Raw genomic sequence first — 18,942 nt, forward strand, 5'->3', positions numbered from 1 at the left:
CTTTATCCACAGGAAGAGAAATTATTGTCTTTTATAAGATAAATTGTCACAAGCCAACAATATTAACTTTTAAGACAAAAAGTGTTAACCGGAACTGGTAAAAACAGTTACAAAGTTAGATTTGTTTTTTTTTTTAAAGTTTGGCATTCATTTATAAAAATTGTTTTATTCTCTTTCAAGGCAAAAATATGTACTTTTGAAACAAGAAATTTAATTACCATAAAAAATGTTATGAAGAATCAAATAAAAATCTACATATGCTTCTAGCCATAAAAAGTCCAATGCTACTGTACAAAATCAAACTAATTATCTCAGTTATTGGGTATTAAAAACCTTTATCCACGGAAGATCAAAATAAAAACTACCCTAGCAGCAAATCTGGCCTATTAATTACAGAAGGAGTATATAATCTATAATCACTATAGGTTTCTATAATCACTTTTAGGTTAATTTAACTACTACTACTACTTTATGCTTCTTTTGCTTGGCTGTTTAACCTATGTTTTCTCTAATGAAAATGTATCCCTTATATTTAAAAAAAATCTATTACTGGAGTATTTTTGCCTATCTTGGCATAAATTAAAAAAAAATCAAAATATCAGTGTTACTGAGGGCACTGGGGAATGTTTATATATATGGTACTAATGGGACTCCAGCTAACCTTTAGAGGGAAATTTGCCAATAATGTATCAAAAGCTTTACAAATGAATATATTCCAATTCTAGGAATTTATCATAAGGAAATAATTATGGATACCTGTAAAGACTTCAATATGTATAATAATAAAAACTGAATATAATGTTGGCCAAAAGGCCAACATTAGGGAAATGGTTACATCATGGTTTATCTGTATTATGAAACAGATGCAAAACCAAACAAATAATCAAATAACATGCAAAAGACTCCCAATCTACTGATGAATGAAAATGGTTACAGAATCTGTACTAACGAGTGATTTGAATTGTCTCTTTTGTGTTATCCATACTTTCTGAGTACTTTATTATAATGAGCACTTACAGCTTTTGTATGGAAAAAGTTCTGAAAAGATCTTGCCAATTCTTCCTTAAAGCACTTAGTTAGCCAAAGACATAGAGATGACATTGAAAAAAACAGAAAAAGTTTTCCATATTATTTGTACACATATCATCCATGATTTTACGTTATTACCTAACAAATATTCATAATTTACACACAAAAGATTGATTTTTCCAAAATGCATTTGGAAGTTATGTTCTAATATTGAAAGCAATGACTGAGCCCTGTTCTCAGTCTCAACTTCCCTAATTCATCAGAAGTTCATATTCCATTCAATTCATCCTGCCTCAGTTTCTCTCTGTATAGAATGAGCACATACAAACTTTCTTATAAGAATATTAAAAGGAATATATATAAAGTATATCATATGTAAAACAGGAAAATGGAAAACACCTTTTGATTTCCAATCTTCTCATCATTTTTATAACCTAAATTGTTATATGTCCCTGAACTGATGTATTTTTTCCTGTAAAATGGACAATATAAAACTCCTGGTGGCTTTTCTTTGAATTATTAAAACAAACGCAAACTCCAAATTTTCATATACAATTACAATAAGCAGTATGTTCTGAAATTATGAAATAAAGGATATTAACTTATATAATCACTCTGGTATACTCTTCAGCAACAAATTATTCTTAAAGTAATTCAACTACTGCATTTCTAACTTTTTAACATCTTTTTGAGGCAATAAATACAGAAACACTGATGCAATCTAACCTTTATTTTGTGCTACTTGAGTATCTTATCCTTTAAATTTACTCTGTAACTAAAGAATGTATTGGGACACCTGGGTGGCTCAGATGGTTAAGCGTCTGCCTTCGGCTCAGGTCATGATCCCAGAGTCCTGGGATCCAGTCCCGCATCAGGCTCCTTGCTCAGCGGGGAACCTGCTTCTCCCTCTACCTGCTGCTCCCCCTACTTGTGCTCTCTCTCTCTCTCTCTCTGGCAAATAAATAAATAAAATCTTTAAAAAAAATAAATAAATAAAGAATGTATTAATATAGCTTTGGATGTAATGCAAAATTCTTTTTTTATGATGGTTTTTTTTTTTTTGGGTGACTATATTTTTTTTATGTTATGTTAATCGCCAAACATTACATCATTAGTTTTTGATGTAGTGTTCACGATTCATTGTTTGCGTATAACACCCAGTGCTCCATGCAGTACGTGCCCTCTTTAATACCCATCCCCAGGTTAACTCATCCTCCCACCCCCCTCCCCTCTAGAACCCTCAGTTTGTTTCTCAGAGTCCATAGTCTCTCATGGTTCGACTCCTCCTCCGATTTCCCCCCCTTCTTTCTTCCTTTTATGATGGTTTTATCAAATACAAAAAGAACTACCAAAGCTAGGAATTAAGTATAAACTAAACATACTCTAGGAAAGACTGCCCCCTTGTGCCAATCAATAACATTCAACAGATTAAGAAAGAACACTAAACTATATCCAACACCAGAGGAACCCAGGCTTCTATTTTTTAATTTTTTAAATTAAAAAAAAAAAAAAATTTTTTTTTAGAACCTAGGCTTCTACAAAGGTTTTGATTTTTCCGTGTTCTGATTACAACACCTTATATGTAAAGTAGTGATTTTTAAAGAAAAATAAATTGAATAGTACATTAAGCTCATACAGACATGATTAATTTATGACATTCAGCAGCAAATATCAACATAATTTGTAACATTTAATTATAATGGATACTAGATGCTCAAGGGCTTAGAGGCTGAATAGAGATAAGTAACTTTCTGACCCTTAAGTTCTACAACAAAACACAGAGAAAATATTACAGAAACCAGTAGCTTGAAGAGAAAAACATACACGAAAAAGGGACAGAATATGGTGACTTGTTTTACAACATATACATAGTTCATCCAAGTTTTTAGGCATTTTCTTCTGAATTCCTGGATAATCAGATAATTTCTTTGGATTTGATGTATAGCCTATTACTCTTTATAAAGCTTCTTGGCATATATAAGTGGTAACAGGCCATTCAAACATAAGTCATTATCAGCATCATTACTATATAATCTACAGTAATAATCTACAGTAGTGAACAAATTTATTAGAGGGATAGACTTGCTAAAGAAAAGAAACATTAAGGCAATAAAAGATATATTACAAGTAACAATTAAGTGATGTGAATGCAGATTTTGGATATTCGATAGCATAATATCTTTCCTAATTAATAGCTGGAACAGTTACAATTCCACTTTTACCAAATAGGGTCGTTAGGAGAATTAAATGAGTTAGCACTGATAAAACACTTGCTATAAAAAACAAAAAATGTTTGTTATGTCAATAAAGGAATTAGTAAGTATGGGAAGCTGCATGGTATGTATGTATACAATAATACTTACTTTCGAAGGTGGTCATGTTCTTTCAAAAATAGTTCAGTTCTTCTGTTGTTTATTCCAGACCCACTTTTATATGACCTAGAATAAAATAGAGAAAATTCAAGAACATCTTTGGCAGATACTGCAAAACAGAAGTGACTGACTCTAGTAATATCCAAAGTAGGGAAATTGAACCTCTCCATAGTTTTTTTTTTTTTTTTTAAGATTTTATTTATTTATTTGACAGAGAGAGACACAGCGGGAGAGGGAACACAAGCAGGGGGAATGGGAGAGGGAGAAGCAGGCTTCCCGCGGAGCAGAGAGCCCAATGTGGGGCTGGATCCCAGGACGCTGGGATCATGACCTGAGCCGAAGGCAGACGCTTAACGACTGAGCCACCCAGGCGCCCCATCCTCTCCATAGTTTTGAATGAAGTTAAAATGTTTGATCATTTTCATCTTCTAAAAATGACATCCATAATAAATAAATATAATTGCCTCTCTAATTTAGGGCTGTTTATTATTTTTCACCAAAATAACCCAACATTTTAAACAAACAAAAACCTTACTTGCCTTTGTCTATTATTATTATTTTTGTCTATTATTATATCTTTATTTTCTTTCTCCAAGTGGACGTAGAAGTTTAAACTTATTACTACATAGCCCATGGGACAGGAAGCTACTGCCATGGAATGTTTTCCTTCACATTGGTATGTGCAGTCTATTAACCAGAGCCTGTAGAGCTAAAATGAAGCTTAAGATCTGCCAATTTTGGCATACTTAAGGATTTCTGTCTTGGCCTTAAATGCACTAAAATTTACAAGAAAATGCTTTTTATCGTTACTATCACCACTTTCATGTTTCTGCTCTTTACTCACATTAAAGTAACAAGAACAAAATAAAAAATTCAAGAAACCGCACACATGTATAGTAAGACAAAAAAAAGAGGGTCACGCTGATAAAACTAAACTACTGGCTGAGAGGCAGTGCTGATTTGCAAAGCACAGAAGGAAAGAAAACCCCAGGAAAAGCAGCATGAGATAACCAAGAACACACAGGACTTGCAAGACAGATGATTTACTTTTTTTTAAGATTTTTTATTTTTAAGCCCGAGATCAAGAGTCACGCACTCCTCTGACAGAGCCAGGCAGGTGCCCTGAAGACGGGTGATCTAGATTTAAATCTATACTTGCATCATTTATTACCCAGTTAAACTTATACAAGTCTCTTAATATCTAGTTTTATAAAATGGTACTAATAATTTCTATCTATACCAAAAGACTATATGAAGCCAGAAAAGAGGTAATATATGGAAAAGTAGTGTACAACTGCAAAAAACTTTAAAATGTCAGTTATTACTACTATATCTCATCTCACTAATCATATTCTGCTTCATATTATATTAATTTGAATACATGTCTTACTCCCTTCTAGCACCTAGATTATAAACTCCAGGAGGGCCAAGTTGGTCTTTTCATTTCTAGCTTCTACTGTGACTGATCTAGAGTCTTAACTCATGGCTGGTAATCAGGAAACAGTTTAATGAATGGATGAACATGTCCCTTTTATGACTGTTTTTCAGAAAGCAAGTTACTACAGTGGGCTATATTCTAACAATTCCCACAAATTTTGAGGGAGGAAAATGCCTAAACATTAAAGGCTGTCCCCTACACTGGTTTTCAATGTATACCTGAAAATACATACATAAATAGTCTGTACAGATATTAAACAAAAGACTTACATGTTCCTGAGAACTAAAAATATTACAAAATATCTAATTATGGCAAAAATGTTTTTTTTACTCCTACATGTTCCACAAAGTACGTAAGACTAAACATTAAAAAAACAGAACAGAGACAAACAAAAATTAATTTTCCAAGATAATTTCTGGGGATAGGAACATAACTCTGATGGTTGGATAATCCTTGATTAGTTTTGAGCAAAAAGTATGAATGCAATGAATATGAAATTATTTCTGTTGCAAAACTGTCTTACTGTTGTAACAAAATAAAGGATCTCTAGGATTAGCTTATGATATGGTAATGTATATCATAGATATGTTTATGAAACACAAGGTAATAATTACTTATGATATGTAAGTATCATAAATTTATCACAAGTGAGACAATGATAGGCATCAATAGATGGTCCAAAAGTGGAAAGTCTTCAGTTTTAATTAGATGCCCAATGGATTTACCTTATTAGTTGTGTTCAGTTGTGAAAAACATTTCATTTTTTTTTTTAAAGATTTTATTTATTTATTTGAGAGAGAGAGAGAGAGGGAGGGAGTGGGGGAAGAAGGAGAGGGAGAGGGACAAGCAGACTCTGTGCTGAGTGCGGAGCCCAAAGTGGGGGCTGGGTCTCACAACCTGAGATCAAGGGTTAGATTCAGTGAGGTAAAGGGATGGATGAACAAATCTTTAAAATTATGGATTGAGATTAACATAAAAACATTGGAAGTTCTTAAATAATTTGACATGTGGCTATGAAGCCTGAATAAAACCTGGAAAGCACAGATACTTCAAATTCCAGAGAAATAAAGGTTACTGAAATTACTCTGAGATACATATATATGTAAGTGTTAGGGCAAGAAAGAGGGTAGGGGGATAGGTGGTAATCAGAAAGGGAAACAGAGAGAGCTTCAGTTATTGGCAATATCATTATTAAGGTGGATGTTAGGAGATCAGAGAAAAACTTGTGAATATAGCATCTAAGGACTCTGAATTAACACAGTGAAGTCAAGGTTGGCAGGAGCCAATGATAAAACTAGGGCAAGCTGGAGAGAAGACCAGGAAAGTAGATTAGATTCAGCAATGTTTAAAGAACAGTGAAATGAGATTCAGAGAATTCTCTATAAAATGAGAATTAGAAACCTTGAAATCGAAATCATGGTTGTGCTACTTAATTTACTGTTAATCACTGATATGCTCTAAATCTAAATCCGAATAAACATCCTACAAAATAACATAAAAGGTAACTTACTCAATATCCTTTCGTACTGATCCCATGAGATTCTCCCTTTCCCGTATTGCCACGAAGTTTGCTTTGGTTTTATGGAATTCATGTGTATAATCCTGCAATAAATCATATCCAATCTCAACATAAGCTCATTATATATTTTCCTCTTACTGAACCAATTATGTATTGTCATCATATTATAAATTTCTGTCAAGAAAACTGCTATTTAAGAATCAAATAGTTGGGTGCCTGGGTGGCTCAGTTGGTTAAGCGACTGCCTTCGGCTCAGGTCATGATCCTGGGGTCCCGGGATCAAGTCCTGCATCGGGCGGGGAGTCTGCTTCTCCCTCTGACCCTCCCCCCTCTCATGCTCTCTCTCTCTCATTCTCTCTCAAATAAATAAATAAAATCTTAAAAAAAAAAAAAGAATCAAATAGTTAAGTAAAAATAACATTATAATCCCTTTCCTGAAGAGTGACCAATTTCTTTCAAATGAAAACAATTCAGTGTTAGGGTAACAGTACCACTAAATCACTATCCTTTGTATCTTCTAGTACTTTGTCTTACGGGACAGAATTATAAAGAAAAAAACAACTTTAAGATAAATGATTCCAAATAGCCTAGGATAAAACTTGAGGGGCTCTTTCTCCTTATTAGTGTACACCCAATGGGGCTTATTTTCATATTTCATCTTTTTGGAATTTCCACAGAAATTTAATTCCTAAACCAGTCAAAGGAAGAAGAGAACCAAAAGTAAAGAACAAAATAATCTTCAAATATTTTCCTTTCTCTTTCTACTACCATACTTTTAAGAGATTAAGGAATATTCATTACTTTTTAAAATTCAGAAATGTGTATAGAGAAGATGAAAATCATAATCCCATCTCCCAGAAAGCCCCTACTTCCCCTCTAAACACAAAAATATAAATGAACATGGAGAGAATACTAAAAGAGCACCAAAAGGAACAAAAATAAAAACCATCCTGCTCTACAGCTCATAACTCGGATCACTTTCTTGTATTTTCTTTCAGGAATTATGTTTCTGTGTATACAAGCTTCCTATTTTTTCTTTCACTTATGCTAAAGAAATCAAACTACAGTTGATCCTTGAACAACACAGATTTGAAAATGCGCAGGTCCATTATATGCGGATTTTTCTTACAGTGCAGTTCTGTAAATACATTTTCCTTACCATTTTTGAAAATTTTTATTTATTTATTTGACAGAGAGAACACAAGTAAGTAGAGCAGCAGGCAGAGAGAGAGGGAGAAGCAGGCTCCCCGCTGAGCAGGGAGCCCGATGCGGGGCTCGATCCCAGGACTCTGGGATCATGACCTAAGCCAAAGGCAGACACTTAACTGACTGAGCCACCCAGGCGCCCCTTTCCTTATCATTTTTATTTTTTTTTAAGATTTTATTTCTTTGAGAGAGAGAATGAGAGACAGAGAGCATGAGAGGCAGGAGGGTCAGAAGGAGAAGCAGACTCCCCGCTGAGCAGGGAGCCCCTCATCACTATTAAATAACATTTCTCTAACTTATTTTATTGTAAGAATACAGTATATAATACGTATAACATACAAAGTATGTGCTAACCAACTGTTTATGTTAGGCTTCTAGTCACCAGGAGACTACCAGTACTTAAGTTTTTAGGAAGTCAAAAGTTACATGCAAATTTTCGACTGCACAGGAGTGCAGAGGCAGGGTGTCAGCACCCTTAATCCTTGCATTGTTCAAGGGTCAGCTGTATTCTGTTATATACCTTCTTTTCAGTAGTTCATAAGGTATCAAGTAATCTTTTCATATTAACAGACAGAAATCTATATTCTTTTTAATAGCTGTACCGAATTCTATCTTATGACTGCCATAGTTTAGTCAATTCCCTACCAGTAAACATTTTAGTTACTGTTTTTGTTTAAAAAATGCTGTTTGAAAAATAAACATTCCTGTATATATATTTTACTGTACTCTTACTCTTTTTAAAGTGTATTTAAAGAGTAAGTGCCTAACAAAAGTGGATCAAAGAATCTTACATTTAAATTTTGATAGTGCTAAACTGCCTTCTAGAAAGACCACCAATTTATGTTCCCGGCAATACTGGATGAGGTCCATTTTTCTATATTCTTGTAATGTGCTACAGATGTTTCAATATTTGCTATTCTGACAGGTGAAAAATCCTATCTCATTTTAATTTGTTTATTTTCCTTTTGGCATGTGGAAACATCTTTTTATGGTTTGGGACATTTTCTGTAAACAGCCAGTTCGTATACTTTGCCCATTTTCCTATTAGGTTATCTTTTTATTTCTATTAGTTCTCTGTACATTAAGCAAATCAGACATTTCTTAGTTTCTGTTACTAGGTATTGTTTAGAAATGTAGAATTTCTTTTTTTCTTTTTTTAAGATTTTCTTTCTTTCTTTCTTTCTTTGACAAAGAGAGAGAGAGCACAAGCAGGGGTAGAGGGAGAAGCAGGCTCCCCATTGAGCAGAGAGCCGGATGTGGGGCTCAATCCCAGGACCCTGGGATCATGATCTGAGCTGAAGGCAGATGCTTAACTGACTGAGCCACCCAGGCACCCAGAGTCCTAGGATCGAGCCCCATGTTGGGCTCCCTGCTCAGGAGGAAGCCTGCTTCTCCCTCTCTGCGGCTCCCCCTGCTTATACTCTCTCTCTGTCTCAAATAAATAAATAAAATCTTTAAAGAAAATATCTTAAAATAAATAAATAAATTAATTAATTAATTAAATAAAATACCACCTTTATCAGAAACTTAAATTCCATGTGAACTCTGTTCTCTTCTATTGGTATATCTTTTTTCTCCAGAATCAAACTGTCTTAATTCTTCTAGCTTCTTTTTTTTTTCCCCTTCATTTATTTATTTGACAGAGAGAGAGAGACAGCGAGAGAGGGAACACAAGCAGGGGGAGTGGGAGAGGGAGAAGCAGGCTCCTGGCCAACCAGGCAGCCCGATGTGGGGCTCGCTCCCAGGACCCTGGGATCATGACCTGAGCCGAAGGCAGACGCCCAAGGACTGAGCCACCCAGGTGCCCCTAATTCTTCTACCATCTTAATAGGTTTTAATATCTGGCAGAACTAGGCATCCTTTACTACTTATCTTCATTCTCACATTTTTTTTCTTGGTTACACTCATATGTCTGTGATTCCAAATGAACTTTGATGTCATTTTGCCAATTAAAAAAAAAAAAAGAACATAAACCTCTTTTTCCATTTGGAAGGCACTCAATTTACAGGTTGATTTAGAGAGAAATCTTCCTATCCAAAGGCAGAGTAATTTTTTCCTTTACTTAAATCTTTTTTTATTTTCCTCAATAAAGTTTTATACATGCAACTCCTAGTCATTCTTATTAAATTTATACACTAGGATTTTAGTTTCTTCCATTATATTTTCTCAAAGGTTATTGGTTTTATGTAGGAAAACTACCTGCTTTAATACATTAATTTTATAATCTACCATCTTAATTTGTTTCTTTTTTTTTAGTTGTTTTTCTTGGTTGTGTTAGATCGTTTCACTGCTACATAATATAAGTTTTGCCTCTTCTTTGTCACTATTTAGATCTTGTTTACTTAAATCTCTGTCTAACTGTACCACCAAGAACTTCCAAAACAATAATAAACATCTGTGGTGATTGGGGATCTCTTTATCTTGTTTCTTTCTTCAAGGGGAATGCTTTCAGTGCTTTATCATTAAGCATCATGCTAGCTTTAATTTGATATACACATTTTGCCTTAGGTAAATAAAGTATCCTCCTACTCCTATTTTTACAAGAGTTTTAAAAATTAGAAATGATGGCTGAATTTTTTCAATATTAAAAACATTTTCCGGGGCACCTGGGTGGCTCAGTCGTTAAGCGTCTGCCTTCAGCTCAGGTCAGGATCCCAGGGTCCTGGGATCGAGCCCCGCATCGGGCTCCCTGCTCAGTGGGAAGTCTGCTTCTCTCTCTCCCACTCCCCCCGCTTGTGTTCCCTCTCTCGCTGTGTCTCTGTCAAATAAATAAATAAAATCTTTAAAAAAAAAAATTTGCCTTCCTATTTGTACTACTCTATTTTTAACACATCTGTATGTAATAATTTATTTCATTTTGTTGGTACACTTTTAATATTTTCCCAAACAACATACTGAATATAGTAAATTACCTCCCTTCCACACATTATCTTCAAAGCCTGATGAAAGTATACTCTAAACCAACATATTATGGCCTATGCATGACCATTGGCTATTTCACTGTTATTGCTAGCTAGCAAGGTCTCCCAGAGTAGAAGTATATTTACCTAGTGATGAATATTGTTCATTTTTACCAAGCAAAGCAAGAGCTATCAGATATTTTCAGAATTTTATTATACCAAGGGAAAAAAAAGTGAAACAAGACAAATTTCTACAGCATAATATTATTATCTCAGAAGATTCTTCTCTTTATTCTCTTAAATACATGTATACACATTCTATTCAGAGATTTAAAAAAAACACTACAATAACTTAAAAATCTCAAGCCCAATATATTACCTGCAATATATCTCTATGTCTCTGTAACGTATGCATCAGTGCTGCATTCAAAGATGGGACACCTGCACTGTTGGTATATTCTGCCATTTTATCATTTACTCCTGTAAGCTAAAAAGAGGAAGAAAAAGAAAACCAATCAAAATATTTTAAAAAGCACTATAAAGAGATAAAAGTAAATTATTTGCCTGTATGCTCTTTCAGCTACTGGCAAAGCAAACAAAAAAACCACCCCAAAACCAAAGCCAAAATGACAGATAAGGATTCAGTATTTTCTCCCAATAGTCCAGAAAGCCTAAAATAATACCCATAAGACCTGAGAATGGCTATAATCTAAATTCAAGGGGCCTGGGCAGGCACGTATCTTGGATGAAAGGGTGATTTCAATAAACAGGTCTGCATTAATATAATCTAGTACCATATCTAACAACTGATTAACACAGTTAACTAGTAAAATAGCCATTTAACAGAAAGTACTTACCCTTGCCAAAAGCTGTTCAATCTCAATTGCCATTGTTTCAAACATTCTGTCTTGGCTTGATCCATTTAAAAGGGGTGTTGTGTCAGAGCTAAAGAGAAGTTCCATTAAAGAGAATCCATTACTTAAACCTAATCCTTTATAAACATACTTAAAATAATAAGGTAATTATTCTTAAAGAAGTCAAGTGGAACCCCACAGACATTCTCTGTTTAAGAAGCTGTAACTTTTACAGAAGTTTTCCTATAAAGATCACACACATTCTAAATATTAAATTCAGTATAAAATATAATTTTTTTTTGAGAGAGAGCCCATGCATACATGTGGGGGGGGGCAGGCAGCAAGGGGCAAAGGGAGGGAGAATCTTTATTTTATTTTATTTTATTTTTAAGATTTTATTTATTTATTTGAGACAGAGAGAATGAGAGAGACAGAGAGCACATGAGAGGGGGGAGGGTCAGAGGGAGAAGCAGCCTCCCTGCCGAGCAGGGAGCCCGATGCGGGACTCGATCCAGGGACTCCAGGATCATGACCTGAGCCGAAGGCAGTCGCTTAACCAACTGAGCCACCCAGGCGCCCCAGGGAGGGAGAATCTTAAGCAGGCTCTACGCCCAGTACAGAGCCTAATGCAGGGCTCGATCTCATGACTCTGAGATCATGACCTGAGCTGAAATCAAGAGTCGGATGCTTAACTGACTGAGCCACCCAAGTACCCCCAGTATAAAATATAATTATAAGATTTTCCTGAACTTTAACACATACATCTAACCTTAATAATGTAAAGAAATTCCAAATGCTTGTTTATTATTTCCCAAATGAAAGTAACTTAAGCAATGGCAGTGCCCAATTAAATGCTGAATCTAAAAGTATGTGAAACAAAAGTGTAGAACTAAGTAGTACTACAAATAAAAGGAGGCATAAAAGGTATTATGGATTATGTTATGGGATCTGTGAGGAACAATCTTTTAAATTTTTACTCCAAAGCAATAATGGTTCCTCAAATTAAGTTCTCTCTTCTTTCCTCGACTCTTAACCAAAAAGAAATAAAATTGAGATTTACATAATCCACAGATTGGATACCTAGTTATTAAGTAATCAGGAACTGGCTTTAAGTCTAATATAGATAGCCATGTCCAGCAGGTAAGTTTCAGTACCAACTCTCTACATTTCCACTTGTATTATGCAATCGTTTCAGGGTTTTTTTTACAAAAATGTCAACTGTCTTCTAACCTGAATAGTCAGTCAAAAATCTAACTTTTTACAAGTGAAACTTATGTTTGACAGATTCAAATTCCAAAACCAGATGTCCAGGAAATTTGTCCTGCCTCTTCTGAAGAACCACTAACCTTCATTTGGTCCCCAAATGGTATGCATTATCATGTGAGCAGCTCAATAGAGATCTCAGTTATACTGAACACAGATAAGTAGACAGGCAATGACAATGGTCTTCAATCTTACTGAAGACTTTGTCCTGCTCAGTGACAGTGCTTGGGTGTGGTGAATGAAAACTGATTAAATCATCAGTTTAACATCAAAAAAACACTTTAGCTACTATTTCCCTTCTCCACATACAATTCTACAGCAATAGTAATGGGCAACGAAATAACCAAAAAGTAGCTAATATAAAGGATTTTTACTTTAAGATGTTTAATTAGGTCCAAATTTGTATTTCTTAAAATATTTCAATTTACTTGCCTTAAAATATATCCAAATATCGAGTTCTTTATATTTCAAAGCCAACCCAAAGTTCTGTGGTTATCTCTTAGAATGTGCCCAGGCAAAAATGCTCTAAATACTACTAATACAGATCCTCCCCTACCAGATATATGAAAAAGAACAATGGGCCAACGACTGTGAGCTCCATGAAGAGGTAAACTGCCTGTTCACAGACATATGGCAAGCACCTAGAATAGTGCCTGGCACATGGTAGATACCCATTAAATACTTGAATGAATGAGGAAACAATCTCTATATTCACCATTCTCAGAGTATACAAGTCCAGGGAAATGGTCAAAAACTTCTTCTCCGTAATACTACGATTCAGTTAAATTTTAGAATTCATTTTATAGGTATGTGATGATTCATAGACCATAAAGTTCTCAAAATACAGAAAGTAAAAAAAAAGTTACTCCTAGATGAAAAATTCTGGTCATCACTAAGATTATGCATTATGACAATCTGGGCAATTTGGGCAATAACAAAACACTTTAAAATAAACATTGGATCTTGATCCTCACGGCCTTAGGCTTCTTACTGAAGGGAGAGTTGGGCCGTAGGAATCTACAAAGTCAGTCCCAATTTGCTGTAGAATTTCTTAGGAAATGTCTTCAAGATAGTTTTCCCTTTAAAGGAGTTGTAAAAGTATTAAGTTCATGAAGCACAGAAAATATAGAAAAAGCATCATGTAATTGTGTCTCCTGACAATTCAGAGTTTTAAAATTGCACACTCACTGGCATAGTCAAGTGGAAGACTTAAATTTCGGAAAAATGCTTTCTAGTGATAAAATTAAGTTTACACATACAAAAGAACCTTCCTCATTTTCTTTACTTGCTAAATAAAGGTAAGTCCAAAACAATGTACTGCAGTCAAACCTATGTGACATGTCAATGGCTTATTATTAGGTCCTATAGTCAATATGTTGGCCTCGCTATCTTTAATTCTTTAAAATTCTTTTTTTTTTTTTTTAAGATTTTGTTTATTTATTTGACAGAGAGAGACACAGCGAGAGAAGGAACACAAGCAGGGGAAGTGGGGGAGGGAGAAGCAGGCTTTCCGTGTGCCCTTATTAAAAAGAATCAATACTTTGGCTATGGTGTTCAAATGAGTCTTTTGTTGGAATGTTCACAGACATGTTTAGAGTACAGGCTCTGGAGATAGAAAGACCTGGGTTCAAACCCATGCTCAATTTTTATTGTTCTATTATTATTAGCTGAAAAAAAATCCCACCCACTGCCAATCTTCAAAAAAGTATGTTAAATAAAAAAAAAAGGGTAACAACTAACGACTCTGCAACCAGCAATTCCACTGCTAGATATACAATATTTTTAAAGGTAAAAATGTTCTTAGCAGTCTTCATATAAAACGCTTAAAACAGTACCTGATAAAATCTTAAAAAAAGGGGGGGGGGAGCACCTGGGTGGCTCAGTTGTTAAGCATCTGCCTTTGGCTCAGGTCATGATCCCAGTGTCCTGGGATCAAGCCCCACATCAGGCTCCCTGCTCCGTCCGTGGGAAGCCTGCTTCTCCCTCTCCCACTCGCCCTGCTTGTGTTCCCTCTCTTGCTGTATCTCTGTCAAATGAATAAATAAAATCTTAAAAAACAAAAACAAACCAGTACCTGATACATGATGAACACTGTCAGCTATTAAAATTATTACTATTATTAGCAAAAATTAGAAATAATGTCCATCTACAGATTACAATACACAACTACACAATCACAGTATGATACTATACGTAGCAAATGAATATACCAGTTAAATGTATCCAAAGCTTAATCACAAAGATAATGTTAAACAAAACCAAGTTGCAAAATGACTATAGTAAGATACCATAAATTGTTTAGGAACCAAACATATGTAGTAAAAACATAAGAAGATGGGGGGGCGCCTGGATGGCTCAGTCATTAAGCGTCTGCCTTCGGCTCAGGTCATGATCCCAGGGTCCTGGGATCGAGGCCCACATCGGGCTCCCTGCTCTGCGGGAAGCCTGCTTCTCCCTCTCCCACTCCCCCTGCTTGTGTTCCCTCTCTCACTGTCTTTCTCTCTGTCAAATAAATAAATAAAATCTTTCTTAAAAAAAAAAAAAGGAGATTATGGGGAAGCAGAAAATGGGATACTGATAAGTGATATCAACTGAACTGATAATGATTATTTCTTAAAGAGGGAGAGAGGCACATAAGGATCCATTATTCTTTATACCTCTCTAAGTGTCCTAAATATTTCCTAATTTTTTTTTAAACAAGTAGATGGCCTAAAGTGAGCCTAAGTTTCAAAGATAAGATTACATTTTCCGTATGTTCAATACAGTAGTATTCCGGTTTCTCAAAAAAGAACCAAAATTAAAAATAGCTTGGATGATTAATAGTGAGGATGCACACTGCATTAGATTCATTCTAAAACACCAGAATAGCAGTATGTATACTTTACATTTGGGTAATTTCTCAGATCCAGTTAGCAACCAGGAGATATAAGAAATACAATGTGGGCAAATCAACCATATACCATACACTGGCTGAACTAGAAAAAGAATGAGAAACTCATTCTTAAGCCTTAGCATTTTCCTCCTAACACCATCACAACCTTTGCCTAAGGATCCCAAATGAATGCTAGTCTCAAGAATTAAGAAGAATTTTTATAAATCACTAAAATAAACAGTAACAAAAAAATAAAATACCAAAAATTCACCAATTGGTCAAGTTACAGAGTTATATATTTTAGTTTATTTTTTAATGCTTTTAAAACATTCTATGGTTTAAGGCATAAGAGACAGAATCTGGTAGTACCTATACCTGTCGCGTCTTCCATCTCGGGCACTGCTATGACTGTAACTTGTACATAGTTTACTGAAGGAAACTAGTTTCAGGTCAAGTTCATTTTCCAGCTGTCGAGCTTGTTTCCTGAGATCTTTAACAAAATTTCAGAAGTAAATAATTAAACACAAAAGTCCATCAGCGGGCATAAAAATTACAAAACTATTCTGAAGAAAACAAACTATGAAAATAATCATATATTGATCTAGATTCCCCATAAAGAAAAGTGTTAAAAGGAGAGAGCCAAAGACTTACCCAGAAAAGCAAAGTGTCTCTTATTTAAACTTCAGATGGGTCAAGAAGGGGAGAAACAGTGGGAGGTGGAAAATTTCACCTGTATTCCAAAGATAGCTAGACAACAAACATTCTAACATCTCTGAAATTATTTCTGTAACAATGCCTAAAATTCTGTAATTTGGGGGGAAAACAGAAGAGAATACAAATCATAAAGAAACTGAGTATGGGTTATGACCAGCATTATATCAATTTATAAACTAACTTCATTAAAAAGAAACCATCACTGTTTTTGACAGAGATTTTCCTATCTCTTTATATTCCAAAGCTTATGAAATTCTTAGTAGAATGACTTAGCAACTGAAGCTTAAAGAAAAATAATCATTAACAAAGGATTAAAAATTGGTCTTTCAGTAAGTTTACTGAAAGAAATTTAGAGACTCTTAAATTAATAATAAACTATGTGACTAACAAGGTCAAATATAAGTATGGCAAAATAAGGGCCTAAGTTTTAAAAGAATAGAAGCAAACAGAAACATTGGTATAAGAGAAGCCCCAGGCGGGAAACCTACATCTAGACGTGAGTACTCTCATTCATGGGGAAGTGGACCTCAAAATAAAAGGGCTGAAATTTAGAAAGGAATATTGTAAGGATCTCATCTTTCAGGAATGAGGATTACAAAACATTATTTCAATATATTTATCAGCAACCAGAAGTAGGAAGCAGTATAATATAGTGGAGCATATTTTGTCAGAGACGACCAAGTCTCAGAATCTTAGCTCACCCTAATGTTCTGAGATTCCGAGAACTGACTCTGAGATTTATTGAAAATCTACTTAACCTATGAACCTCCACTTTTTTTTTTAAGATTTATTTATTTATTTGAGAGAGAGAGCGCCTGCACAAGTGTGAGCATGAGCAGGGGAGGGGCAGAGGGAGAGGGACAGAAATCCTCAAGCTGACTCCCCGCTGAGCTCGGAGTGAGACATAGTGCTGGATCCCAGGACCCTACCTTCAGGGTTTTTCTGTGCATTAGTAACCATATGCTTAAAGCACAGAGTAGGTTGTTAATAATACGCTGCTATAATTATTATAGCACGGCGCTTCAAAAAACTATAGCCTAATGACTAGCATTAAAGATACCAATAGTCACTTGTACATAATTTAAAAATATTTTCTATCTAGTACACATTTCAAATAGGCATTTAAATGCATGTTTTAAACTATAATCATGGTTCTCTGTAACTACTGTCTTCCCTAATACAAAACATCAAGTAAAAGGCCTTCTGAAAGTGTAAGAAGCAAATATGGATGAACTTAGAATTAAGCTCTTAGACCAAGGGGCTGATAGTGACAATACTCTTACTTGTGGTTTCCAAGTGGCTTCGGAGAGTAGTTTCTATTGTAATAAAGCAAAGAGACAATTGAAAGAAAAAGATGAGCCTTCTCTGATCCCTGGTCGTCATCATGGTCCAGGAGTGAGTTTTACATGAGCCCACTTTATCGGAACATATTTTCAGTAATTATTATTTTTTTAATTTTATTTATTTATTTGACGGAGACACAGCGAGAGAGGGAACACAAGCAGGGGGAGTGGGAGAGGGAGAAGAAGGCTTCCCGCCGAGCAGGGAGCCCGATGCGGGGCTCGATCCCGGGACCCTGGGACCATGACCTGAGCCGAAGGCAGACGCTTAACGACTGAGCCACCCAGGCGCCCCCATACTTTCAGCAATTAAATAAACGTACTTGTCAAATCACAAGACGGTTTTTTGTTGTTGTTGTTTCTTGTTTTTTGGGTTTTTTTTGCAGAAGAGGTATAGCAAATGCAATCATTACAATTCACACTGGTTCTCTCAACGTTCTCTTTTTAACAAAACTCATATCCACAGCAGAGCGTAAAGTTATTTCCTCTGCCTTCAAACGGGACTCGACACCCAATCCTCGCAGTCCTAGCCTGAAGCTCCCAGGGGGACCCAGTAGGAGACATTTCGTTCATATAACTTCCCTCGATGGACCGGACTGACAAGTTCCTTCTTTCCCTTACCCTACTCAACCGTCCAACAGTGAGTGACCTCAACTCTTAAAACGCTGACTCTTCCAGCCTCCTGGGCTCGGGATATTCTCGTTCAAAATCCGTCTCCTCTCGAGAGTTCGTGCCCCAAACCCCTTCGTCCAAGTTCGCTTAGCCCCTCAACCCAGTTCTCCTCCAGTGACTCAGGACCCTCTTCCACTCCATCGCCGCTGCGCTCTCTCCGCCCAACCCCTGCTTCAGGTCTCGCTGCCTCTCGGGTCAGCCCCCTGCCCCAGACCGTCCCGTCTCTTCAGCCCCCAGGGCCGGGGCTCCCATTAGACAAGCCCCACCCGTCGGCTCGGCCGCTCCGGAGGCCAGGCTCTTTCCTCTGCCGCCTCCCCCAAGACCCGTCCCCACCCAGCCCTTCTGCCTCCTGGCGAGACCAACACGGACGCCTCGCCCTCACCTTCCCAGTAGTTGCTGGTTCCTGCAGCCATCTTTGTTGTCCAACGTCAGTCGGGAAAGGAGAGTAGAGGCGACGCGAGCCAGAGAATTACCTCCGCACCTTCTTCCGCCCCGGCGCCAGGGCCGATGGGATACGTGAGCTTCCACAGACACCGCCACCTGGCGGTCAATTCATCATTTTCCAGCTTTTGAGCGGGGGGCTGAAGACCCGTCAACTCCAGACGCTCCCTGAGTTGTCTGTCCTTCTGGTGCTCATATCCTCTCTCGGCGCCCCAAACGCGCATCATCGCCCTCAATTCGGCTAATCCCCTCTTGGCTGCTTGGCTGAGAAGAGAGTCATCGTCAGAAGCAAGTCTCTGTTTCCCTCGCCTTTTCTCCAGGT

General features: G+C 36.4%; 1 protein-coding gene across 11 annotated transcripts in view; it reads right to left on the minus strand.

Moving 5' to 3' along the window:
- GOSR1 (golgi SNAP receptor complex member 1) overlaps nucleotides 1–18,693 on the minus strand; it is a 57,047-nt gene extending 38,354 nt beyond the window's left edge. For 3 of the 11 annotated variants that reach the window (XM_064583175.1, XM_064583174.1, XM_054510980.2), the window contains exons 1-7: nucleotides 18,562–18,667; nucleotides 17,451–17,483; nucleotides 15,823–15,943; nucleotides 11,322–11,409; nucleotides 10,844–10,951; nucleotides 6,350–6,441; nucleotides 3,393–3,467 (exon numbers count right to left, since the gene is read on the minus strand). In XM_064583175.1, the coding sequence (XP_064439245.1) occupies nucleotides 3,393–3,467; nucleotides 6,350–6,441; nucleotides 10,844–10,951; nucleotides 11,322–11,409; nucleotides 15,823–15,943; nucleotides 17,451–17,483; nucleotides 18,562–18,592 (548 nt within the window). In that variant the 5' untranslated portion in view covers nucleotides 18,593–18,667. Of the gene's footprint in view, nucleotides 1–3,392; nucleotides 3,468–6,349; nucleotides 6,442–10,843; nucleotides 10,952–11,321; nucleotides 11,410–15,822; nucleotides 15,944–16,104; nucleotides 16,365–17,450; nucleotides 17,484–18,561 lie in introns of those variants that run through there. The other 8 variants (XM_054510979.2, XM_045889552.3, XM_054510981.2 and 5 more) reach the window with 7 other exon arrangements.
- Between the last annotated feature and the right edge of the window lie 249 nt (nucleotides 18,694–18,942).

The sequence above is a fragment of the Mirounga angustirostris genome, unplaced genomic scaffold, assembly GCF_029215605.1.
Source record: "Mirounga angustirostris isolate CCGP_5_RB_7025 unplaced genomic scaffold, mMirAng1.0.hap1 SCAF_17, whole genome shotgun sequence".
Lineage (NCBI taxonomy): Eukaryota > Metazoa > Chordata > Mammalia > Carnivora > Phocidae > Mirounga > Mirounga angustirostris.